Consider the following 12,358-nt stretch of genomic DNA (forward strand, 5'->3'; position numbering starts at 1 on the left):
AAGCTGAGAGCTGATCAGGCATCGGCAAAATTCTGTTCAGTGTCTGCAATAATTGGCAGTCGCCATATATGGAGAAGGCGATGCCCGTGATCTGTATCCTGAAGCACTTGTTGTAGAGTTTTCCAAGTTTGCGCATCCACTATTGTTTGTGTTCAAGAATTTCTTGTTAAGTGTGTGTGTGTGTGTGTGTGTGTGTGTGTGTGTGTGTGTGTGTGTGTGTGTGTGTGTGTGTGTGTGTGTGTGTGTGTGTGTGTGTGTGTGTGTTACAGACACATAGCAGAGTTGATCTTCTGCATGGAGGAGCTGAGGGCCCATGTGAGGAAGTATGGTCCAGTCATGCAGAGGTACTACGTTCAGTATCTATCTGGTTTCGATGCTGTGGTGCTCAACGAACTGGTGCAGGTACACACACACACACACACACACACACACACACAAGCATTGAAAATGTCAGTGGGACAATCTTAATTAACGGGGGGAAGGGGGTTACTGAAACTACCCCTACCACCCATGGTTTCATATTCCTAATATTTATTTGTATGACAATGATGAATAATGGCTAAAGGAACATGCATCGATAACATTAATCACCGTAAGAATGGAACTTGTTTTTTCTATGCTAGAACCTCTCTGTGTGTCCAGAAGATGAATCAATCATCATGTCTTCCTTCGTCAACACGATGACCTCTCTCAGCGTCAAACAAGGTAAACATAAACTACTGTACTGTAAATCATGGTTTGAGGTAATCATGTATGATCATTTAACCCTGAGAGTGTACAATTGCAACAGGTCATTATTTCTTTATACAGTCTTTCAGTTCAATTAACCCATTTAGGCCTGAGGTCGAAATTTAAAAAAAAGTCTTCAAAATCCTGACGGCTTTCTGAAATGTTTCTGTTTCAGTTGTGCTCAATATTTCATGTCAAGGAAAGGACCCCAATATGAAAATATGTTGTTCCAGGGACCCCAACACAGAAGCAAAGAATTGAGTTAAAATGTTCACTCTGTAACAATATATATTCAAAGATGTGAGGCACATTTTCACCATTTAAAAGAAATAGCAGACCTACAAGCTCGTAGAGCGCCACTCGGCGTGAGCTTGTAGATCTTGTATAACATAAAAGGGGTTCCCGCGCAAAATGGGTTAATACTGGAATGTACTGTGTTTATATTATGCCAAAAACTGTTTCATGGTTTCTCTCTCTCAAAAAAATCTAAAAGGAAAAGAAAAACCTGGTACAACAGAATAACATTCATAAGCCAAACGCCAGCAGACAGTAAACATCAAAGATTAAATGCTTATGTCCATGTCAGCTCAGTGTTGTGGAATATAATTATTGAAGGATGATGTGATGTGTGTGAATATTGTTTTAAAAATAACATCAAACACAGTGTTGTGGTAATTTTGCACATGCTTGTTCCTTATAGTGGAGGATGGAGATGTGTTTGACTTCAGAGGCATGAGACTGGACTGGTTCAGATTGCAGGTACACACACACACACACACACACACACACACACACACACAGTTGAACTTGATACCAACTACATGTTATTCAGGAACAAATTGTATCGAACGAATTTGCTATATTTTCAAGATGTCTCTGGGCAAGCTGGATATTATGCGGACATATTTTGTGTAAATGTGTCATTTTTTTCAAATTCAATGTCAATTCATGATCATGTCAATCAGAGATCAGCGGATGAGCTTTTTTGTCACCCGAATCCGAGTGTGCATATTTATAATCCGCCTGTTATCCCACCGCATAAATGACTTAATCCAATTTATATATCCGCAACCACCCGAAATCCGCTGCAGGGATATAGCCAATCTACAAGTTCAAGGAAAAATACTACTAACGCACGCACGCCGAGATTTGGTGCCTTTTAAAAAAAAACTATATTATAAGCCTATAGATAGATGTCATTAGTTTGTTTCCGTTTTAAAAGTTATAAAACCTATAGATGGATGCCATTCATTTATTTCCAGCATTATTTCACCCGCGGTTTATCCGATATTAATTAATAATATATTCTTTTGACCCAAACTGCGGTTAACCGGCTAAATCCGCCATCCGCTGGTGTCTAATGTCAATACAATACAATACACAATGGTGCTATAGTCTTCCGTTTGTCGTTCTCTTGTTTCTGATTCCTCAGACTTATTGCCACTTTCTTTGCATTTCGGTTCATCCCTACTTCCTGTTTTCCTTTTCCTCATTCCCTCTTCGTTTCCATCCAACCTGCCTTTCTTTCCCTGTTCATTTGGTTCGTTCCCTTCTATTCCATCTTTCTGTTCTTTATTCCCTCCCACCATGTCTCCTCTAGGCGTATACCAGTGTTTCTAAGGCCAGTCTGGGTATAGCAGACCACAGGGAGCTGGGGAAGATGATGAACACCATCATCTTTCACACCAAGATCGTGGACTCACTGGTGGAGATGCTAGTGGAGACCTCTGACCTCTCCATATTCTGGTGAGACACACACACACACACACACACACACACACACACACACACACACACACACACACACACACACACACACACACACACACACACACACACACACACACACACACTTCTTATACATCAACACATTTACACAAAATAAATAATATATTTTTGTGTGTGCAGTTTCTACAGCCGTGCATTTGAGAAGATGTTTCAACAGTGTTTGGAGCTACCATCTCAGAGCAGACACTCCATCTGCTTCCCTCTGCTGTGTACACACTTCATGTCCTGCACACATGAACTGTGCCCCGAGGAGGTAACACACACACACACACACACACACCCAAAAGAAAAAAACACCCATAGTCCCAGCTAATGTGTTGTGTTTTTAGCAGAACATACTGTGTTGCAGTTTGTGTCCGCATAGAAATGACAAGTATAATTGTAGCCATAGAACAGCCCACATTGTGTGTTTATGTGTGTGTCTTCTAGCGCCACCACATAGGGGATCGCAGCCTGTCGCTGTGCAACATGTTCCTGGATGAAATGGCCAAACAGGCCAGAAATCTCATCACTGACATTTGCACGGAACAATGTACTCTCAGTGACCAGGTACGTACTGTACACGCACACTACAACGCCTATTTTTGGTCAATGGGACGACACGAATGAGACAATTTGAATATAACGCAGTATCAATTCTTTGTTGCCAAGTATGTTGTTCATATTTCCGTTCTGCTAATGACAAAGTGATCTACCATTAACCCATTTTGACCTGAGATCAGATTTAAAAAAAAAGTCTTCTACATCCTGACAGTTTTCTGAAAAAGCTATGTTTCTATGTCAGTCGTTCTTCGACTGTTCAAAAATAGCAGATCTACAAGCTCGTATGATTGTTGTATAATTGCAATATTACACGAGAGGGTGTTCTTCATCGTCATTAATGCATGCCTGCGATGCTGCAGGAGAGTTCCGAGTGCATTAATGAATATAAAGAACACCCTCTCGTGTAATATTGCTTAATTAATTAACTAACTGGTTTAAGACAGCCAACACTAGGCCTATGCTATTACAAGATTTTAGCATTAGCAACCATCCTACCAGATGTGTCCAATGGTTTTGTTGTCTTGTAGCAACATTTGGATGAATTTAATATATACATGCAATATTACTACTACTATACTTGTTTTGTCTCCAGCTGCTTCCTAAGCACTGTGCCAAGACCATCAGCCAGGCCGTCAACAAGAAGAGTAAGAAAGCTACAGGGAAGAAAGGAGAGCCGGAGCGAGAAAAGCCTGGAGTTGAGAGCATGAGGAAAAATAGATTACTGGTCACCAAGTGAGTTATCTCTGACACACACACACACACACACACACACACACACACACACACACACACACACACACACACACACACACACACACACACTAGAACATTATTATTCAATAAGTATTGTAAATCCTTAACCCATTTTGACCTGAGATCAGATTCTAAAAATGTCTTTTACATCCTGACAGTTTTCTGAAAAAGCTATGTTTCTATGTCAGTCGTTCTTCGATTAAAAAAAAAATAGCAGACCTTCAAGCTCATAGCGCGCCACCGAGTGGCGCGCTATGAGCTTGAAGGTCTGCTATTTTTTTAGCTTGTTTTTTTTTTAGCTTGTCTTTTCAATAGCTAAAGCATAACATAATGCTAACACCAAAATGTTGAAATTCTTGTCATTTAAAACGAAATGTGAAAGGTTTGTTTTCAATGTACTGTGTGTGTATTTCTGTTATTGTAGAGCCAGGGGTTAAACGGGTCACAATAATAACCTGACTTCACAGCCTTGTGTGTTCTCGTACAGACAGCAAAGTGTTTGAAACGTATACTTTGTTGTTGTCTTCTTTCAGTCTGGACAAGTTGCACACAGCCCTGTCTGAGCTGTGTTTAACATTTATAGACGTAGACCTACGTAGTTTCTTTCTGATTGGGGGGGGGGGGTGCCCTGTGCCCTGATCACAGGAGAGATGGATATGGAAATAACTTATGTCTGGAATGTCCACACACGATCATGATGTTCTAATAAATTCCATCTGATTAGGCTATATTTCATTTAGGCTATAAAAGAGAGGACCAGTGACATTGGCTAAATGTATATGTTTTGAATTCATTTAAGTTTACACTATTCATGTTTTTTTTTTCTCAGTGTTATTGGGCTGAACAATTCAAGTCCTAATCCTATACGTTGTCCTGTGGGCTGTGGCAGTGTAGTGTGCAATAAGTCAATTTGGAACATGCTGTTTTTTTCTTTCTGACTCGATTTAGTTTTGGTTAAGAATGTCTATATGGCGCCTCCTTGTGGAATAGGCCTGGTACTGTATGGTGCTGTGAGTGAGGCATCAACCAAAACACAAAAGTATCAGCCTTCATCACAAAGGGTTCATAAATATGGGTTATATGCCATACACACCATTTACTAATGTCTCTGTAAATATTGTCTTGTATTGGACCTCTCTCTTTCTCTACCTGTCTCTGTTTTTTTTGTGTGTGTGTGTGTGTGTGTGTGTGTGTGTGCGTGCGGTCACAACATGCAGCCATCAGAGTGTGAACAGTGCAGTTGTGACAGTGATGGCATTGCCCGCTGTCTAGTAGCAGACTGTGCCCCTCCACCATGTGTCAACCCTATCTACCAGCCTGGAACATGCTGCCCTGAGTGCAAAGATGGTAGGTTGTTTGATTTAATACTTTATTAGCAGGTTTGTTAACAGTACAGGTAGTAGGCTACAGTCAAATTTTATGCTAAAAAAGGCATCTTTTGTTTCCATCCTGGTCCATAAAGTGCGATAGGGTGTATATTTTTGTAGATAGCATAGCTTACTAATAATTAAAGATGGAGTTCCCTCCCTAAAACGACTAGGTAGGCCTACTATGATTATACTAGGAGGAAGATTATTTTTTAGTCCAAGGCATTAAGTATGTGTGAATCTATTTTGCATCAGAGATGGACATGGTAACGTCCCGCCTGCCTCTGATTGGCCTATTATAACCAGACCTGGGGGTCTATTAGAGTAATGTTAACTCCATAGACCTACAAAACAGAAAAAGTACAAAAATCACGGCAATCCAGCTTTAATATCAGGACTTGGTAAATGTGCCACTAGTAAAATCACGCTTGTGATGTATGTCCATGTGTGCCTGCTTGGCTATATGTGTGTGAAAGCATGTATCGTGTGTGTATACATGCATATAGCCTACATGTATCCAGGCTTAACCTGTGTGCACCGTTTCCCATCCAGGCCCTAACTGCTACGTGGACGCGTCCCACAGCAGAGTGATTCCTGCCGGTGAGGCCGTGTGGGTGGACTCCTGCACCAAATGTCGGTGCCACGATGGCCAGGACGCAGGTTACTGGGAGGGGAACCGCGTGGCAACCTGTGCCCGCCTCAAAAACTGTACCCCCGAAGAACCGTCGGTCCAACAGAACTAAAGACCATATCGTCGCTGTCGGGCAGAAATATTCAAACATTTTTGAATTTTGTTTGTTTGTAAATTAACGCCCTACTTTATCATTCTACAGCATCACACAAAAATAGCAGATCTACAAGCTTGACATTTTGAGCTTGTAGATCTGCTACATTTGCTATATTTTTTTATTTGAATCCTGTAAAGTTTCCAATCCGACAGAGACGATTTACTGCAGAGATCCTTAAGTGTATAAGGGCCATTCACACTGAGCACGATAATTAGAACTATAAAAATCACTAACTGAAATGGATGACAGCGTCCACGCCACAACTATAGCGACAATGATAGATTAAATGTATAAATTATAGGAACATTGACAGCCAATTAAAATGCATCAGAAGGACATTTTGGATTAATTCAGTCTCACTGTCTCACCCTCAGAAAGCTTTGTTATTAACGGAGTTGAGGTTTTGAATACCTAATGCTAGCTGACATTACCATCAGGCAGTTTACAACAGTCTTTCCTTCTAATCATTTATAATCAGAGTCAAATTATCCATTATCTGTTGGGTCTTGGGTGGAAACCTCATTATGTCCAAAACAGTTACTTTTCACTATAAAGATACAGTTTTCAAAATTGTTCTAACTCAAGTTTCAGATGACAATGATGAACGATATAGTTATCGGTGAATCGATATTGTTAGTGATTGTTTTAGTTATTGTGTTTGGACTGAACGACCAGCCTGGAGGGATCTCATCAACATAGATGCATGCAAGATCAGGGGAATCCACTCTTTTTTTAAGACTTGTGAAAATAGGGACTTTAACCATTTTTTGCATTCAAAAGTGTGACTTTAACCAGAAAGAGGGGGGCTTTAACCACTTAAAACCTATATACTTTGTTGACCAGGGACCCTCCTTTTTACCTTCTATATACCAAATCTCTTTGGGATGATCTACAAGCTCACATGTTGAATAGCAGCTCTTGATCTGCTATTATCTGCGTACATTGACCTATTATTATAACTTGCCCAGAATAGGGATGCCAGTGTTAATGTGGTCAAGATTATATTCCATAAGAAAGTCGGGACAAAAAAAAGAATGTGATACCAGATGCTACTGGCTAACATTAATGATTGACTAAGGACTTGTTCCAATTCTCTGAATAGACTACCGGTATAACATTTTTGACAATTATGTTTCATAGCTGACAGGCACAGTGTAATCTGTCACTATTACAAGAAGCTCTGATACTGGAACATCCGTAATTGTGTCAAACGGGGGACATTTAAATAAAAAATGTGGGCATTAGAGATTAGATTGTCAATCCAAAGACAACCCTCAATGCAGTGGAACTTACCAGCCATTCTCCTGACAAAACCCACCACCAACAGAACTGAGAAGTCCTTGAGAATGATTGGGCCATGTTTGACGGTGGCCTTCTCTAAACATGTTTCCTCTCCCCGTCCAAAGTAGGTTTTTAAAAACCAAGAAAAGCTAGAGCACGACGTGTCTTCTTGTCATCAAACTACTCACAATGTTGGCTGAACGACAAGGACCCATTTATACCCTGATTTATAGTCATATGGAGTATAAATTAGTCACTCTTATTGTCAGACCTCTGCTCACCAAGCAGATGAAGTAGCGCTTGATACCCTTGGGATTATTTCTGGGATCGTTTGTGATACAGAAGTTCTATACTGTAGTTCTTAGGAATGAACTTGTCATAGATTGATGCATCTCTAAAGGTATGCACAAAATATGATGCAATGTAGGACAGGACATGGCTTGGGAAAGCAATACGTTTGTTATATTATATGTTGTATACAACTGTAATATGTTACATAGTTTGCATAATAAATTAACCATAATAAAATGGTATGACTGCAATGCAGTATAGCGTGTTTTATCAAATGCTCATTATTCATTTATATTGGGATATAGAGACGCCAGTTGTGTTGTTGACATACTGAGCTATTTACCTTTACTGCTGGAAGATACTGTTTGATACGGTATTATTTAGTTCATTTGTACTGTATGTATTCTTTGATATACAGTACGACACCTGCCATCACCATCACTCAAATGTACAGAAGTTAGAATAAAGAACGTTCCATGTACATTATCTATCAGCCTCCTCTTTTCTCTACCTTGCGTGAACTGAGTTGCATTTTTTATTCTACTGGAATAAGCTGTTTTCGCCCCTCCACTTGGAGGAGAGGCAGGTTTGATTTCCCTCTAGATTGCTTCTGTTGGCAGTTTGAGGCCATGGTTCTACTTCAAAACAATAAACAATAAGGAATGAAAACGAGTTAGAAAAGGAAAGAGGAGCCTCTGAAAGCATTAAAAAAAAACATTGAATCATAAGACTGATAATAAGTACTATGTTATTGAATCTTTAAAACATATTTGTCTATGTCGGGTGGAAACCTCACAAGTCCAAGACCGTTACTTTTCAGGATAAAAAAACAAAAAACAGCCAAAGTAGCAAATCGACAAGCTCAAAACGTGTCGTGCTATGCTTAGAGCTTGCAGATCTGATACTTTTGTGGGATGATGTAGTATGATCAAGTAGGGTGTTGATTTACAAAAAAAACATTAACGTTAACATTAACATTGACGTTAAAACATGGAGATAAGAAGTTTCTGCACAACAATATCCTCTTCCACTGGCTGACCACACCAATTAAAATGAAACAGCTCCGTCCTCCCTCTACTGTAGCTGTGTAGCACACACATTAAAACAATGAAAGGCCATTATTCATAGACAGTAGACCCACCTTTTTTTCCCCATGAAACCCAGGGGAGGCCAGCCCCCCCCCTGTCATCTTAGTAGGAACAATTACCACATTAGTTCTGACAAAACAACGTTACAATAGCCTATTTTCAGTTCTTGCCAAGTCAAAAATGACTTTTTTTTATATTTGCTAGAAAGTGTTATGAATGAATGTGCATGTGTATTTATCATTGCATGACATTTATGCCTTAACCGTTTCGATACTTCGGACAGCTGTACTCGTCACGATTAATTCATTTTGCACCATGCCATGCGCTGATTACACATGGCGAGCAGGGTCGTCATAAGGCGTTGAATATCGCTGTAACATTGCCTCGCTGTTGAATCTCTCCGGTTGCTATGAACCTATCCCGCACTGCAAAACGTTCTCAATATTACCCATTAGCCTCTGTTTTAGGCCGCGTCTTTGAAGGCCTTTTTCTCTGAAACTAAAGCGATGGCCGTCCGTGGTGTTGAACAGATCGGCGATGTTCGGAGGTCTTCTCTGATTATCTGTTGAGCACGATGGGAACATCGTGGTGCTGTCTAGAGCTAGTATATGGATATAATTTTGGCTCGGTGGCATTAATGCTAATACTTTAGCATTCAAGATGGAAGCAAAAACTGGACGAGAGTCATAGTGGAATAGCCTGAAATCAGCCAGGCGGCACTCATTGTAATAGACTCTCTGCAAAACTAAAACAAAACTACATTTGTACCACAATAACTTGCAAAAGGTCCGTGTGGGTTGTTATGGCAACAGCAGAGCAGAGAGACCCAGAGACAGAGGTCATCGACTGGCCCTGGGATCAATTCTAACTGTATCGTTGCAATTCCACCTCTCACAAAGCATCTATTTATCAACTCAATTGTATGTAACCTTAGAGCAGCGGTTCTCAAGCTCTCCTGAAACAGGGCCCATGTGAAAATCTCCAAAGTTGTTCGTGTTCACCCATCTGACCCGTGTTAAGTGGTCAGCATTGATGCTCATACATTTGTACATTTACCAGAGTACAATTTCTTAATACAGGCCTTTTACTTGTAACAGAGCATTTTTATATTGTGACATTGCTACTATTGCTTAAACTAACCCCAGCATCTTAATTGTGGGGACGTGCGTGCGTGCGTGCACGGGCACACACCCTCCTCGTCTGTAGTCTCCATCTCACGTTGTCATCCTCTCACTGTATCAAGTTTCTTTTGCTCCGATAGCGTGTGCAAAGTGTTTGCCTCAAAGACGCATCAATGACTCCTCGACAAACGGGAAACGTGAGAGAAAGTTCAGCTGTAACCTTTTTTTCCCACATCAAAAGAAGACATGCTGTAGTATATTCCATGAGTATAAAGCACCTCATTATCTGTCAAATAAGGTTTGACAGGCTAATCTGGCAAGAGAGGGGGTGGGGGGGAATTTGACAATTTCACATCATACACAGACAATGAAAAGGATACTTGGTGAATTTGTGAATAGATATGTCCAATAAACCTGTATAACAGCGTGGAACGTACAGAGGGCAGCGGAGACGCACATACCAGTGTATAGAAGGTCCCATATATTGACAAAAGGAATAAAGTATTTGAGCATCTGGGATGTTCAGTACGCGGGTGACTATGTTCAGTACGCGGGTGACTATGTTTAGTATGCGGGTGACTATGTTCAGTACAAGGGTGACTATGTTCAGTACAAGGGTGACTATGTTCAGTACAAGGGTGACTATGTTTAGTATGCGGGTGACTATGTTTAGTACAAGGGTGACTATGTTCAGTACGCGGGTGACTATGTTTAGTATGCGGGTGACTATGTTCAGTACAAGGGTGACTATGTTCAGTACGCGGGTGACTATGTTCAGTACAAGGGTGACTATGTTCAGTACAAGGGTGACTATGTTCAGTACAAGGGTGACTATGTTCAGTACAAGGGTGACTATGTTCAGTACAAGGGTGACTATGTTCAGTACAAGGGTGACTATGTTCAGTACAAGGGTGACTATGTTCAGTACAAGGGTGACTATGTTCAGTACAAGCGTGACTATGTTCAGTACAAGGGTGACTATGTTCAGTACGCGGGTGACTATGTTCAGTATGCGGGTGACTATGTTCAGTACAAGGGTGACTATGTTCAGTACAAGGGTGACTATGTTCAGTACAAGGGTGACTATGTTCAGTACAAGGGTGACTATGTTCAGTACAAGGGTGACTATGTTCAGTATGCGGGTGACTATGTTCAGTACAAGGGTGACTATGTTCAGTACAAGGGTGACTATGTTCAGTACAAGGGTGACTATGTTCAGTACAAGGGTGACTATGTTCAGTACAAGGGTGACTATGTTCAGTACAAGGGTGACTATGTTTAGTACAAGGGTGACTATGTTCAGTACAAGGGTGACTATGTTCAGTACAAGGGTGACTATGTTTAGTACAAGGGTGACTATGTTCAGTACAAGGGTGACTATGTTTAGTATGCGGGTGACTATGTTCAGTACAAGGGTGACTATGTTCAGTACAAGGACTATGTTCAGTACAAGGGTGACTATGTTCAGTACAAGGGTGACTATGTTCAGTACAAGGGTGACTATGTTCAGTACAAGGGTGACTATGTTCAGTACAAGGGTGACTATGTTCAGTACAAGGACTATGTTCAGTACAAGGGTGACTATGTTCAGTACAAGGACTATGTTCAGTACAAGGGTGACTATGTTCAGTACAAGGGTGACTATGTTCAGTACAAGGGTGACTATGTTCAGTACAAGGGTGACTATGTTCAGTACAAGGGTGACTATGTTCAGTACAAGGGTGACTATGTTCAGTACAAGGACTATGTTCAGTACAAGGGTGACTATGTTCAGTACAAGGGTGACTATGTTCAGTACAAGGGTGACTATGTTCAGTACAAGGGTGACTATGTTCAGTACAAGGGTGACTATGTTCAGTACAAGGGTGACTATGTTCAGTACAAGGGTGACTATGTTCAGTACAAGGGTGACTATGTTCAGTACAAGGGTGATTATGTTCAGTACAAGGGTGACTATGTTCAGTACAAGGGTGACTATGTTCAGTACAAGGACTATGTTCAGTACAAGGGTGACTATGTTCAGTACAAGGGTGACTATGTTCAGTACAAGGGTGACTATGTTCAGTACAAGGGTGACTATGTTCAGTACAAGGGTGACTATGTTCAGTACAAGGGTGACTATGTTCAGTACAAGGGTGACTATGTTCAATACAAGGGTGACTATGTTCAGTACAAGGGTGACTATGTTCAGTACAAGGACTATGTTCAGTACAAGGGTGACTATGTTCAGTACAAGGGTGACTATGTTCAGTACAAGGACTATGTTCAGTACAAGGGTGACTATGTTCAGTACAAGGGTGACTATGTTCAGTACAAGGGTGACTATGTTCAGTACAAGGGTGACTATGTTCAGTACAAGGGTGACTATGTTCAGTACAAGGGTGACTATGTTCAGTACAAGGGTGACTATGTTCAGTACAAGGGTGACTATGTTCAGTACAAGGGTGACTATGTTCAGTACAAGGACTATGTTCAGTACAAGGGTGACTATGTTTAGTACAAGGACTATGTTCAGTACAAGGGTGACTATGTTCAGTACAAGGGTGACTAACGCTTCGATGCCAAGTGCATTGAAGCACTTGACCGTCACAAGCATGACTCTGATGAAG

At 40.8% G+C, this 12,358-nt stretch overlaps 2 protein-coding genes across 2 annotated transcripts; both read left to right on the forward strand.

Moving 5' to 3' along the window:
- Positions 1-294: 294 nt before the first annotated feature.
- On the forward strand, positions 295-4,452 carry LOC308325399 (nck-associated protein 1-like; the record flags this gene model as incomplete). Its single annotated transcript, XM_080777886.1, has 8 exons — positions 295-402; positions 624-705; positions 1,430-1,488; positions 2,330-2,475; positions 2,638-2,770; positions 2,947-3,066; positions 3,653-3,792; positions 4,347-4,452. 8 exons carry the CDS (start codon positions 295-297, stop codon positions 4,450-4,452), a joined length of 894 nt encoding a protein of 297 aa, XP_080634012.1.
- A 569-nt stretch (positions 4,453-5,021) lies between these two features.
- LOC308325096 (von Willebrand factor C domain-containing protein 2-like) lies at positions 5,022-6,644 on the forward strand. Its single transcript, XM_080777504.1, has 2 exons — positions 5,022-5,160; positions 5,733-6,644. The coding sequence occupies exons 1-2, from the start codon at positions 5,025-5,027 to the stop codon at positions 5,921-5,923; spliced, it is 327 nt and encodes a 108-aa protein (XP_080633630.1). The 5' UTR covers positions 5,022-5,024; the 3' UTR covers positions 5,924-6,644.
- Positions 6,645-12,358: the final 5,714 nt, after the last annotated feature.

This window comes from Protomyctophum bolini, assembly GCF_963924005.1.
Source record: "Protomyctophum bolini genome assembly, chromosome: 12".
In the NCBI taxonomy this organism is placed as follows: domain Eukaryota; kingdom Metazoa; phylum Chordata; class Actinopteri; order Myctophiformes; family Myctophidae; genus Protomyctophum; species Protomyctophum bolini.

What these genes read in the sequence shown, in the direction of transcription:
- LOC308325096 (XM_080777504.1), top strand. Translation starts at nt 5,025, where the DNA reads ATGCAGCCATCAGAGTGTGAACAGTGCAGTTGTGACAGTGATGGCATT. An exon ending in CTGCCCTGAGTGCAAAGATG is followed by an intron (nt 5,161 to 5,732) that starts GTAGGTTGTTTG and finishes TTTCCCATCCAG; the next exon opens with GCCCTAACTGCTACGTGGAC.